The sequence below is a fragment of the Oncorhynchus keta genome, unplaced genomic scaffold (genome assembly GCF_023373465.1).
Source record: "Oncorhynchus keta strain PuntledgeMale-10-30-2019 unplaced genomic scaffold, Oket_V2 Un_contig_30434_pilon_pilon, whole genome shotgun sequence".
Classification (NCBI taxonomy): Eukaryota; Metazoa; Chordata; class Actinopteri; order Salmoniformes; family Salmonidae; genus Oncorhynchus; species Oncorhynchus keta.
This window is the reverse complement of record NW_026287043.1, coordinates 21182-35477: the sequence shown is the minus strand read 5'-3', so window position 1 is coordinate 35477 and position 14296 is coordinate 21182. Positions and strand designations below refer to the sequence as shown.

Here is a 14296-nt window from a genome sequence, read left to right as displayed (position 1 = left end):
TGCAGCTGGCTGTGCTACTAGAGATCCTGGTTCGACCAGGAGACCCCATGGGGCAGTGCACAATTGGCCCAGTGTCGTCCAGGTAGGGAGGGTTTGTCCCACAAGGATGTACTTGTCCCATTGCATACTAGCAACTCCTGTGGTGGGCTGGGTGCAGTGTACACTGACATGGCCACCAGGTGTATGGTGTTTCCTCTGACACATTGCTGGGCATTGTGTCAAGAAGCAGTGTGGCTTGACCTTCGCCTCTCCCGAGTCTGTACGGGAGTTTTTTTTAAAAAAATTTTTATTTTATTTTTTTAATGCCATTTAGCAGACGGGACAAGTAATGTAACTACCAATTGGAAACCATGAGATGGGACAATAATGTAACTACCAATTGGAAACCATGAAAAGAGGGTAAAAAAAAAACAATAATTTAGCACTTGTTGGTAGTTTTGAAAAACTGCAAACAGGAAATCATAAGGTCGATTGATCTTCCGGGGGAAGTGGAAGCAACTTTTGTTTTTTTACAACTGAAAGAGATCCAACTTCCACATCCAACTGGGCAAAATAAAGTTCCCTACTTCTCTCTATTTTTGTATTTAAAAAATATATAGATATATTTAACCTTTATTTAACTAAGCAAGTCAGTTAAGAACAAATTCTTATTTACAATGACGGCCTAGGAACAGTGGGTTAACTGCCTTGTTCAGGGGCAGAACGACAGAGTTGTACCTTTAACCACTAGGCTACCTGCCGCTCTACTTCTTGTATATTTTCCCCATTTTTTTCCAATCGTATGGCATTAAAGCTATTTAAGGAGGAAACCGATGTCGTCGCAACCTTAATAGAGGGTGTTTTATGTATGAGCGGGGACATGCGTGTATTACTGGCTGTGCAGTTTAAAGCGATACATTTGGAATGTTGGCAATGAGGCTCTTTATCTACTTCCCCGGAGTCAGATTAACTCGTGGATACCATTTGTTTGTCTGTGTCCAGTATGAAGGAAGTTAGGGGTAGACATGGCATATGTGATAGCCTTAATGGTACTGCCCATCCCCACCCAGTTCAATATTTCAATGGCTCCAGCAATATCCATGCTAAAACGGGTTAGTCCTCTATCAGTATCTTAAGAAAACAAGCACAACTAGATTTTTACAAAGTTGCCGAAATGCCACGTCCACTTATGTTAGTACTGTAAAGACCCTGGGTTTATAAGCGCGGATATCGACTCTGCCGGTCGAGCATGCTTTTGCGGCACAGTAAATAGCGCGCTGGACTTCTGGCGAGAAGGTCAACGGTTCGAGACCTGCTCCCGAGTGTTTCAGTACAGTACATTCATAACAACCTAACCATTACGAAACTTCTAATCGATCAAATAGGCCTCACGTAGCAACGGTTGTTGTTTAGAAAAATCGGGTTGATTCTAGCAGTGGTGTGTTCTACATTGTTGATAAAGTTTTGCCATTTTGAACAAATACGCCCCCTTGAGTTCTTCCGGGAATCAGGAGTCAGCTGACTTGGGCTCGTCACTAGTTACCACAGCCACACAGTCATAAACCCCGCCTGTTTCTAAAATATATATAATTAAAATGCGATTATATACCTAACCGTAACCACACTTTTAACCATACGCGTTTTTTTTACCCTAAATTAAGCCCCCAAAACACTTTTTTTTTTAAATAACATTTTTCGACATAGCCAATTTTTACTTTGTGGCTGTGGTAACTATCGGAAAACACTAGAAAAAAAACTGAACAAGACAATAGTGCAACGTTATGGTAAGTTGTATTATTTCCTCTTTTCAAACGTATTCGCTTGCTATCTCTTCATTGCAATAACTTAGAGGCTATTCGCCGTTATAGTTACGGTTATAACGTCTTTGTCGTTACCTAGCTAAACATCCATAAGCTGACAGAGCCTGTTCGAGTAAACAACTACAGTGAAAGCTAGCTAGCCTAATAAACTAGCTATCCTGCTAACAAACTAACTTGACAGATGGGGGGGTAGGCTAGCTACTGCACTTCCCGATTAAACATTACTTAGGAAGCTACCTGACTAGCTAGTAGCAAGTCCAATGTCACATTTATTATATTTACAATTTCGTCAAAGAAATTGTCTGTGGTTTCGTTTCTTGGAAGCCTTGCTAAATGCACAGTTCATGTTTACATCTTGCTTGGATGCATTACTCCAGCTGAACCGCCAAAGATAATCATACGTAACGTTACACTGGAAATTGACCCTCAGGTACACAAATCACATTACAGTACTTTGCTTGGTCATTCAGAGAACAACCGCTTACTAACAAAAACGTCAAAAACCTATTGGACATGGTTCTACACTGAACAAAAATTAAACGTTCTTTTTTTTTTTATGAGTTCAATAAGGAAATTAGTCAATTTCAATAAATTAGACGTAATCTAGGCAGACCCATCTGTTGGTACCAGCCTGACATCTGTTGGTCACAGATAGACGTGTCTGTAGAACCAGTCAGTATCTGGTACCAGCCTGACTAGACGATCTCCTTCACATAGAGTTAATCAGGCTGTTGATTGTGCCTGAAATGTTGTCCCACTCCTCTTCAATGGCTGCCCGTGAAGTACCAGCCTGAACTGGAACACGCTGTCTGTAGGCACCCAGAGCACCAGCCTGACTCAATGGGTGACGTGTCTGTAGGCAGCCCGAACTAAATGTTCAGCCTGTGTACAGATTCTTGACATGGGGTCTGTAGGCAGCCCGGTTCCAGCCTGGTCTAGACGTGTTTTTCCATATAGGCATCCTATGTGTTTTAAATCAACCTGACTGAGCTTGTCTGAGGCAGCCACTGTTTGATGAAATAGCCTGACTAGATGGAGTCTTGATCTGAGGCAGCCCGGTTAAAAAAATGCCTGACTGTGTGAGACGTGTCTGTAGGCAGCCCGGCAGCGACCAGCCTGAACATCAGACGACGTCTGTAGGCAGCCCGGTACCAGCCTGACTGAAAAGTTCGTGTCTGTTTGTTTAGGCAGCCCGGTCACCAGCCTGACTAGACGTGTCTGTAGGCAGCCCGATCTATAGTACCAGCCTGACTAGACGTGTCTGTAGGCAGCCCGGTACCAGCCTGACTAGACGTGTCTGTAGGCAGCCCGGTACCAGCCTGACTAGACGTGTCTGTAGGCAGCCCGGTACCAGCCTGACTAGACGTGTCTGTAGGCCTGACTAGCCCGGTACCAGCCTGACTAGACGTGTCTGTAGGCAGCCCGGTACCAGCCTGACTAGACGTGTCTGTAGGCAGCCTGACGGTACCAGCCTGACTAGACGTGTCTGTAGGCAGCCCGGTACCAGCCTGACTAGACGTGTCTGTAGGCAGCCCGGTACCAGCCTGACTAGACGTGTCTGTAGGCAGCCCGGTACCAGCCTGACTAGACGTGTCTGTAGGCAGCCCGGTACCAGCCTGACTAGACGTGTCTGTAGGCAGCCCGGTACCAGCCTGACTAGACGTGTCTGTAGGCAGCCCGGTACCAGCCTGACTAGACGTGTCTGTAGGCAGCCCGGTACCAGCCTGACTAGACGTGTCTGTAGGCAGCCCGGTACCAGCCTGACTAGACGTGTCTGTAGGCAGCCCGGTACCAGCCTGACTAGACGTGTCTGTAGGCAGCCCGGTACCAGCCTGACTAGACGTGTCTGTAGGCAGCCCGGTACCAGCCTGACTAGACGTGTCTGTAGGCAGCCCGGTACCAGCCTGACTAGACGTGTCTGTAGGCAGCCCGGTACCAGCCTGACTAGACGTGTCTGTAGGCAGCCCGGTACCAGCCTGACTAGACGTGTCTGTAGGCCCGGTACCCCTGACTAGACGTGTCCAGGCAGCCCGGTGCCTGGCCTGACTAGACGTGTCTGTAGGCAGCCCGGTACCAGCCTGACTAGACGTGTCTGTAGGCAGCCCGGTACCAGCCTGACTAGACGTGTCTGTAGGCAGCCCGGTACCAGCCTGACTAGACGTGTCTGTAGGCAGCCCGGTACCAGCCTGACTAGACGTGTCTGTAGGCAGCCCGGTACCAGCCTGACTAGACGTGTCTGTAGGCAGCCCGGTACCAGCCTGACTAGACGTGTCTGTAGGCAGCCCGGTACCAGCCTGACTAGACGTGTCTGTAGGCAGCCCGGTACCAGCCTGACTAGACGTGTCTGTAGGCAGCCTGGTACCAGCCTGACTAGACGTGTCTGTAGGCAGCCCGGTACCAGTTTAAACATGGAATGGAAGTACTTTAGTGCAAAAATAAATAAATATATAAATAAGTGGTTAAATATTTTTTAAACAAATCCTACAAAGTCCTCATCTTTGTTATTTCTCTCAGATATAGGACAGACACTTCAAAACATACGTCCATTTGATTTATCCCTCACCGACTTTATCACACTGACAGTATTTTTCAGTTCCAACCCATTTCTGGCGGCCTTCCTCCTTAAGTTTCCCAAAAACCACAAGCGATGCATGTTAACGTTCAGACCGAACGTCTGGCCTCTTAAAGTCCCCTGGAAGAAGATGCCCCATCAATCGGTGCTAAAGGTCGTTGGCCTCTATGAATGGGGCAGGCAAGGGGTTAATAATAATAATAATAATAATAATAATAATAATAATACTAAAAGCTATTTGATTAAATTGTTTTGTCTTTCCAGAGCGGTGAGGACTGGAATATGTGAACATTGTACACTGCTGGTGATATATAACCCACCGTTGAAGATGCCTGCGGTGTCCCGCGGGGCGAAGGACTTGTACCTCTCTACTAACCTGGGGGATCTCAACAAGAAAGCTGAAGTCAAGCCTGACAAAATCAACACCAGGAGGTAAGCTGTTGTTCGGGCATGGATGTTATTTAAATGGTCCTGGTAACAGACACTGGCTGGTCACAACTGGCCTGTTACCAGGAACATACTGACTGGTCACATCAGGCCTGTTACCAGGAACATACTGACTGGTCACATCAGGCCTGTTACCAGGACCATACTGACTGGTCACAACTGGCCTGTTACCAGGAACATACTGACTGGTCACATCAGGCCTGTTACCAGGACCATACTGACTGGTCACATCAGGCCTGTTACCAGGAACATACTGACTGGTCACATCAGGCCTGTTACCAGGACCATACTGACTGGTCACATCAGGCCTGTTACCAGGAACATACTGACTGGTCACATCAGGCCTGTTACCAGGACCATACTGACTGGTCACATCAGGCCTGTTACCAGGAACATACTGACTGGTCACATCAGGCCTGTTACCAGGAACATACTGACTGGTCACATCAGGCCTGTTACCAGGACCATACTGACTGGTCACATCAGGCCTGTTACCAGGAACATACTGACTAGTCACATCAGGCCTGTTACCAGGACCATACTGACTGGTCACATCAGGCCTGTTACCAGGAACATACTGACTGGTCACATCAGGCCTGTTACCAGGAACATACTGACTGGTCACATCAGGCCTGTTACCAGGAACATACTGACTGGTCACATCAGGCCTGTTACCAGGAACATACTGACTGGTCACATCAGGCCTGTTACCAGGAACATACTGACTGGTCACATCAGGCCTGTTACCAGGAACATACTGACTGGTCACATCAGGCCTGTTACCAGGAACATACTGACTGGTCACATCAGGCCTGTTACCAGGAACATACTGACTGGTCACATCAGGCCTGTTACCAGGAACATACTGACTGGTCACATCAGGCCTGTTACCAGGAACATACTGACTGGTCACATCAGGCCTGTTACCAGGAACATACTGACACTGGCTGTCCACAATAGGCCTGTTGTGACCAGTCAGTATGGTCCTGGTAACAGGCCTGTGTTCAATTCTTCAGCTATGTCCAGAGTGTATGGTAAATGTTCTGTTGTGAGTTCCAGCTATGTGTATGGTAAATGTTCTGTTGTGAGTTCCAGCTATGTGTATGGTAAATGTTCTGTTGTGAGTTCCAGCTATGTCCAGAGTGTATGGTAAATGTTCTGTTGTGAGTTCCAGCTATGTCCAGAGTGTATGGTAAATGTTCTGTTGTGAGTTCCAGCCATGTTACCAGAGTGTATGGTAAATGTTCTGTTGTGAGTTCCAGCTATGTGTATGGTAAATGTTCTGTTGTGAGTTCCAGCTATGTGTATGGTAAATGTTCTGTTGTGAGTTCCAGCTATGTTCTGTTGTGAGTTCCAGCTATGTGTATGGTAAATGTTCTGTTGTGAGTTCCAGCTATGTGTATGGTAAATGTTCTGTTGTGAGTTCCAGCTATGTTCTGTTGTGAGTTCCAGCTATGTGTATGGTAAATGTTCTGTTGTGAGTTCCAGCTATGTGTATGGTAAATGTTCTGTTGTGAGTTCCAACTATGTGTATGGTAAATGTTCTGTTGTGAGTTCCAGCTATGTATGGTAAATGTTCTGTTGTGAGTTCCAGCTATGTGTATGGTAAATGTTCTGTTGTGAGTTCTGTTGTAAGTGCCAGCTATGTCCAGAGTGTATGGTAAATGTTCTGTTGTGTGTTCCAGCTATGTGTATGGTAAATGTTCTGTTGTGAGTTCCAGCTATGTCCAGAGTGTATGGTAAATGTTCTGTTGTGAGTTCCAGCTATGTGTATGGTAAATGTTCTGTTGTGTGTTCCAGCTATGTGTATGGTAAATGTTCTGTTGTGAGTTCCAGCTATGTGTATGGTAAATGTTCTGTTGTGAGTTCCAGCTATGTGTATGGTAAATGTTCTGTCGTGTGTTCCAGCTATGTGTATGGTAAATGTTCTGTTGTGAGTTCCAGCTATGTTCTGTCGTGTGTTCCAGCTATGTCCAGAGTGCCTGTAAGATCTTCAAGGCTGCGGAGGAGTGTCGTCTGGATGGAGACGAGGAGAAGGCCTATGTTCTCTACATGAAATACCTAACGGTTTATGATCTCATCAAGAAGAGGCCCGACTTCAAGCAGCAACAGGTACCAACCGTGGTCCATTAGTTCACTCCGTACCACCGACGGTAGCCCTGTCGAAAACAAGTGTTTCTTTATATGGACACGTTCAGGTTATAAACCTTCCCTGTTCTTCCATTTGGTCCCTAGTGAATACGACCCATGTTTTGCTACTCAGACCACAGAGGGAGTTCAAGCCATGCGATATGTTTTAAAGGAGACTGGGAGCTCCCCATGTATTCAGTGGGTTTTCAGACTGTAGGAATGTAATGGGGGGCGCAGCGTGTAGAGGGGAGAACTGTGGGGGGGGAGTAGTGGCTGAAGAGGGATTTAACCCCATGCCGACACGGGCTGTGTGCTTGTAGACTGCAGAACTAGTGATGAGCCACACTCCCACACGGGACTGTTATGATACTGGCCATATTTGAGGGTTCGAACCGTACGAGGACAAGGCTTCCTACCGTGATTTCACGCTCTATTGATTTTCCCGATTGTTTTTATTTCTTTATTTTACCTTTATTTAACCAGGCAAGTCAGTTAAGAACAAATTCTTATTTTCAATGACGGCCTGGGAACAGTGGGTTAACTGCCTGTTCAGGGGCAGAACGACAGATTTGTACCTTGTCAGCTCGGGGATTCGAACTTGCAACCTTTCGGTTACTAGTCCAACGCTCTAACCACTAGACTACCCTGCCGGTTATAGAATAGTACTGTCTTAGTGGAAGTGGATGCTGCTGGTTTCACGTTAACCATCAATACTAAATAAAGGTACTTGACTTCCGCGGACATGGTGCAAAGTCATTCTGTTTGTCAACGACACAATGTATTGATTTTTGACCAGCTGTGTTTTCCCTCCCGTTGTTGAGACGGCTGTCATCTGAAGCACCTTTCCTCTCTGTTGTCCAAGGAGTTCTTCCTGTCCGTGTTGGGGCCCACCAGCTTTAAAAAAGCAATAGAAGAAGCAGAGAAACTCTCTGAAAGCCTTAAACTCAGGTTGGTGTGTCGTCGTCGTTTATTCACAGACATTACGTTCACTATGTGCTGGATGTTACTAAATCAACTGGTATTCAGTTGGCAGAGGTTTTAGCTGAACTTCAATAACCCTGAATGGTTTCAAGGAGACCGTGGACTTTGCCAAAGACGGAGATACGTTGATTTGAAGCTATAGAATCTCAGCCTAATGCTTCTACAGGTTACTGTGTGTGTGTGTGTGTGTGTGTGTGTGTGTGTGTGTGTGTGTGTGTGTGTGTGTGTCTGTGTGTCTGTGTGTTTAGGTACGAGGAAGTCGAGGTTCGCAAAAAGCTTGAGGAGAAAGAGAGACAAGAGGAGAAGAAAAGGAGGGAGGATAAGACGGAGAAAGATGGAGGGAGGGCATCTCCGAAAGCAGGGAAAGAGATCAAGAAGGTAGGTCCCTGAATGATGACGAGGACACAACAGCTCTATCGAAGGCTGTGATGTCGATACGTAAACTCAGATAAGCAAGTGGTACTGGAAAAGGAAATGTCTGTGAGGTCGATACGTAAACTCTGTCAGCACCACCCCTGTCGACACCTCCCCTGTCGACACCTCCCCTGTCGACACCTCCCCTGTCGACACCTCCCCTGTCGACACCTCCCCTGTCGACACCTCCCCTGTCGACACCTCCCCTGTCGACACCTCCCCTGTCGACACCACCCCTGTCGACACCACCCCTGTCGACACCTCCCCTGTCGACACCTCCCCTGTCGACACCTCCCCTGTCGACACCTCCCCTGTCGACACCTCCCCTGTCGACACCTCCCCTGTCGACACCTCCCCTGTCGACACCTCCCCTGTCGACACCTCCCCTGTCGACACCTCCCCTGTCGACACCACCAGTTGTTGACACCTCCCCTGTCGACACCTCCCCTGTCGACACCTCCCCTGTCGACACCTCCCCTGTCGACACCTCCCTTGTCGACACCTCCCCTGTCGACACCACCAGTTGTCGACACCACCCCTGTCGACACCTCCCCTGTCGACACCTCCCCTGTCGACACCTCCCCTGTCGACACCACCAGTTGTTGACACCACCCCTGTCGACACCTCCCCTGTCTACACCTCCCCTGTCGACACCTCCCCTGTCGACACCTCCCCTGTCGACACCTCCCCTGTCGACACCTCCCCTGTCTACACCTCCCCTGTCGACACCTCCCCTGTCTACACCTCCCCTGTCGACACCTCCCCTGTCTACACCTCCCCTGTCTACACCTCCCCTGTCTACACCACCCCTGTCGACACCTCCCCTGTCGACACCTCCCCTGTCTACACCTCCCCTGTCGACACCTCCCCTGTCTACACCACCCCTGTCGACACCTCCCCTGTCTACACCACCCCTGTCGACACCTCCCCTGTCGACACCTCCCCTGTCTACACCTCCCCTGTCGACACCTCCCCTGTCGACACCTCCCCTGTCGACACCTCCCCTGTCTACACCACCCCTGTCGACACCTCCCCTGTCGACACCTCCCCTGTCGACACCTCCCCTGTCGACACCTCCCCTGTCGACACCACCCCTGTCGACACCTCCCCTGTCGACACCACCCCTGTCTACACCACCCCTGTCGACACCTCCCCTGTCGACACCTCCCCTGTCGACACCTCCCCTGTCTACACCACCCCTGTCGACACCTCCCCTGTCGACACCTCCCCTGTCGACACCTCCCCTGTCGACACCACCCCTGTCGACACCTCCCCTGTCGACACCTCCCCTGTCAGCACCACCCCTGTCTACACCAGTTGTCGACACCACCCCTGTCGACACCTCCCCTGTCGACACCTCCCCTGTCGACACCACCCCTGTCGACACCACCCCTGTCGACACCACCCCTGTCGACACCTCCCCTGTCGACACCTCCCCTGTCTACACCAGTTGTCGACACCTCCCCTGTCGACACCACCCCTGTCGACACCACCCCTGTCGACACCACCCCTGTCGACACCACCCCTGTCGACACCACCCCTGTCGACACCACCCCTGTCGACACCTCCCCTGTCGACACCTCCCCTGTCGACACCTCCCCTGTCGACACCTCCCCTGTCGACACCTCCCCTGTCGACACCTCCCCTGTCGACACCACCCCTGTCGACACCACCCCTGTCGACACCACCCCTGTCGACACCTCCCCTGTCGACACCTCCCCTGTCGACACCACCCCTGTCGACACCTCCCCTGTCGACACCTCCCCTGTCGACACCACCCCTGTCGACACCACCCCTGTCGACACCTCCCCTGTCGACACCTCCCTGTCAGCACCACCCTGTCGACACCTCCCCTGTCGACACCTCCCCTGTCAGCACCACCCCTGTCGACACCTCCCCTGTCGACACCTCCCCTGTCGACACCTCCCCTGTCAGCACCAGTTGTCGACACCTCCCCTGTCGACACGACCCCTGTCGACACCACCCCTGTCGACACCACCCCTGTCGACACCTCCCCTGTCGACACCACCCCTGTCGACACCACCCCTGTCGACACCTCCCCTGTCGACACCACCCCTGTCGACACCTCCCCTGTCGACACCACCCATGTCGACACCACCCCTGTCGACACCTCCCCTGTCGACACCACCCCTGTCGACACCTCCCCTGTCGACACCACCCATGTCGACACCACCCCTGTCGACACCTCCCCTGTCGACACCACCCATGTCGACACCACCCCTGTCGACACCACCCCTGTCGACACCACCCCTGTCGACACCTCCCCTGTCGACACCTCCCCTGTCGACACCACCCCTGTCGACACCACCCCTGTCGACACCTCCCCTGTCTACACCACCCCTGTCGACACCTCCCCTGTCGACACCTCCCCTGTCGACACCACCCTGTCGACACCTCCCCTGTCGACACCACCCCTGTCGACACCACCCCTGTCGACACCTCCCCTGTCGACACCACCCCTGTCGACACCACCTAATCGACACCACCCCTGTCGACACCACCCCTGTCGACACCTCCCCTGTCGACACCTCCCCTGTCGACACCTCCCCTGTCGACACCACCCATGTCGACACCTCCCCTGTCGACACCTCCCCTGTCGACACCTCCCCTGTCGACACCTCCCCTGTCGACACCACCCCTGTCGACACCTCCCCTGTCGACACCACCCCTGTCGACACCACCCCTGTCGACACCACCCCTGTCGACACCACCCCTGTCGACACCTCCCCTGTCGACACCACCCCTGTCGACACCTCCCCTGTCGACACCTCCCCTGTCGACACCACCCCTGTCGACACCTCCCCTGTCGACACCACCCCTGTCGACACCTCCCCTGTCGACACCACCAGTTGTTGACACCACCAGTTGTCGACACCACCAGTTGTCGACACCACCCGTTGTCGACACCACCCGTTGTCGACACCTCCCCTGTCGACACCTCCCCTGTCGACACCAGTTGTCGACACCACCCCTGTCGATACCTCCCCTGTCGACACCTCCCCTGTCGACACCTCCCCTGTCGACACCACCCCTGTCAGCACCAGTTGTCGACACCACCCCTGTCTACACCAGTTGTCGACACCACCCCTGTCTACACCAGTTGTCGACACCACCCCTGTCTACACCAGTTGTCGACACCTCCCCTGTCTGCACCAGTTGTCGACACCTCCCCTGTCAGCACCAGTTGTCGACACCACCCCTGTCTACACCAGTTGTCGACACCTCCCCTGTCTACACCAGTTGTCGACACCTCCCCTGTCTACACCAGTTGTCGACACCTCCCCTGTCTACACCAGTCGTCGACACCTCCCCTGTCTACACCAGTTGTCGACACCTCCCCTGTCTACACCAGTTGTCGACACCTCCCCTGTCTACACCAGTTGTCGACACCTCCCCTGTCGACACCACCCATGTCGACACCACCCCTGTCGACACCTCCCCTGTCGACACCACCCCTGTCGACACCTCCCCTGTCGACACCACCCATGTCGACACCACCCCTGTCGACACCTCCCCTGTCGACACCACCCATGTCGACACCACCCCTGTCGACACCACCCCCTGTCGACACCTCCTGTCGACACCTCCCTGTCGACACCTCCCCTGTCGACACCTCCCTGTCGACACCTCCCCTGTCGACACCTCCCCTGTCGACACCACCCCTGTCGACACCACCCCCTGTCGACACCTCCCCTGTCGACACCTCCTCGACCTGCACCTGTCGACACCACCCTGTCGACACCTCCCCTGTCTACACCACCCCTGTCGACACCTCCCCTGTCGACACCTCCCCTGTCGACACCACCCCTGTCGACACCACCCCCTGTCGACACCACCCCTGTCGACACCACCCCCTGTCGACACCTCCCTGTCGACACCACCCCTGTCGACACCACCCCTGTCGACACCTCCCCTGTCGACACCTCTCCTGTCGACACCACCCATGTCGACACCTCCCATGTCGACACCTCCCCTGTCGACACCTCCCTGTCGACACCTCCCCTGTCGACACCTCCCCTGTCGACACCTCCCCTGTGACACACCCCCCTGTCGACACCTCCCCTGTCGACACCTCCCCTGTCGACACCTCCCCTGTCGACACCTCCCCTGTCGACACCACCCCTGTCGACACCTCCCCTGTCGACACCACCAGTTGTTGACACCACCAGTTGTCGACACCTCCCTGTCGACACCACCCGTTAATCGACACCACCCGTTGTCGATACCTCCCCTGTCGACACCTCCCTGTCGACACCTCCCTGTCGACACCAGTTGGCTCGACACCACCCCTGTCGATACCTCCTGTCGACACCTCCCCTGTCGACACCTCCCCTGTCGACACCACCCCTGTCAGCACCAGTTGTCGACACCACCCCTGTCTACACCAGTTGTCGACACCACCCCTGTCTACACCAGTTGTCGACACCTCCCCTGTCTGCACCAGTTGTCGACACCTCCCCTGTCTGCACCAGTTGTCGACACCTCCCCTGTCAGCACCAGTTGTCGACACCACCCCTGTCTACACCAGTTGTCGACACCTCCCCTGTCTACACCAGTTGTCGACACCTCCCCTGTCTACACCAGTTGTCGACACCTCCCCTGTCTACACCAGTTGTCGACACCTCCCCTGTCTACACCAGTTGTCGACACCTCCCCTGTCTACACCAGTTGTCGACACCTCCCCTGTCTACACCAGTTGTCGACACCTCCCCTGTCTACACCAGTTGTCGACACCTCCCCTGTCTACACCAGTTGTCGACACCTCCCCTGTCTACACCAGTTGTCGACACCTCCCCTGTCTACACCAGTTGTCGACACCTCCCCTGTCTACACCAGTTGTCGACACCTCCCCTGTCTACACCAGTTGTCGACACCTCCCCTGTCTACACCAGTTGTCGACACCTCCCCTGTCTACACCAGTTGTCGACACCTCCCCTGTCTACACCAGTTGTCGACACCTCCCCTGTCTACACCAGTTGTCGACACCACCCCTGTCTACACCAGTTGTCGACACCTCCCCTGTCTACACCAGTTGTCGACACCTCCCCTGTCTACACCAGTTGTCGACACCTCCCCTGTCTACACCAGTTGTCGACACCTCCCCTGTCTACACCAGTTGTCGACACCTCCCCTGTCGACACCACCCATGTCGACACCACCCCTGTCGACACCTCCCCTGTCGACACCACCCCTGTCGACACCTCCCCTGTCGACACCACCCATGTCGAAACCTCCCCTGTCGACACCACCCATGTCGACACCACCCCTGTCGACACCACCCCTGTCGACACCTCCCCTGTCGACACCTCCCCTGTCGACACCTCCCCTGTCGACACCTCCCCTGTCGACACCACCCCTGTCGACACCACCCCTGTCGACACCTCCCCTGTCGACACCTCCCCTGTCGACACCACCCCTGTCGACACCTCCCCTGTCTACACCACCCCTGTCGACACCTCCCCTGTCGACACCTCCCCTGTCGACACCACCCCTGTCGACACCTCCCCTGTCGACACCTCCTGTCGACACCACCCCCTGTCGACACCTCCTCGACACCACCCCTGTCGACACCACCCCTGTCGACACCTCCCCTGTCGGCCACCTCCCTGTCGACACCCACCCATGTCGACACCTCCCCTAATCGACACCTCCCCTGTCGACACCTCCCTCCCCTGTCGACACCTCCCCTGTCGACACCACCCCTGTCGACACCCCCCCTGTCGACACCTCCCCTGTCGACACCTCCCCTGTCGACACCACCCCTGTCGACACCTCCCCTGTCGACACCACCCCCTGTCGACACCTCCCCTGTCGACACCACCCCTGTCGACACCTCCCCTGTCGACACCACCCCTGTCGACACCTCCCCTGTCGACACCACCCCCTGTCGACACCTCCCCTGTCGACACCACCAGTTGTTGACACCACCAGT

The 14296-nt window shown here is 53.5% G+C and overlaps 2 protein-coding genes and 1 long non-coding RNA gene across 3 annotated transcripts in view; 1 reads left to right on the top strand and 2 right to left on the bottom strand.

Moving 5' to 3' along the window:
• Nucleotides 1-1620: 1620 nt before the first annotated feature.
• LOC118380117 (ubiquitin carboxyl-terminal hydrolase 8-like) overlaps nt 1621-14296 on the top strand; it is a gene marked incomplete at its 3' end in the record, with an annotated part of 29098 nt that continues 16422 nt past the window's right edge. Inside the window, exons 1-5 of the mRNA XM_052507702.1 lie at nt 1621-1763; nt 4636-4803; nt 6786-6930; nt 7811-7896; nt 8178-8307. Coding sequence (XP_052363662.1) covers nt 4700-4803; nt 6786-6930; nt 7811-7896; nt 8178-8307 — 465 coding nt within the window. The remainder of the gene's footprint in view (nt 1764-4635; nt 4804-6785; nt 6931-7810; nt 7897-8177; nt 8308-14296) is intronic.
• On the bottom strand, nt 3008-4452 carry LOC127923670 (sialidase-like). Its single transcript, XM_052507703.1, has 2 exons — nt 4341-4452; nt 3008-4179 (listed from the first exon to the last, which is right to left on the bottom strand). The coding sequence occupies exons 1-2, from the start codon at nt 4450-4452 to the stop codon at nt 3008-3010; spliced, it is 1284 nt and encodes a 427-aa protein (XP_052363663.1).
• On the bottom strand, nt 10983-14087 carry LOC127923669 (uncharacterized). Its single transcript, XR_008114989.1, has 3 exons — nt 14077-14087; nt 11133-11192; nt 10983-11012 (listed from the first exon to the last, which is right to left on the bottom strand). It is a non-coding gene; the product is annotated as an uncharacterized LOC127923669 (long non-coding RNA).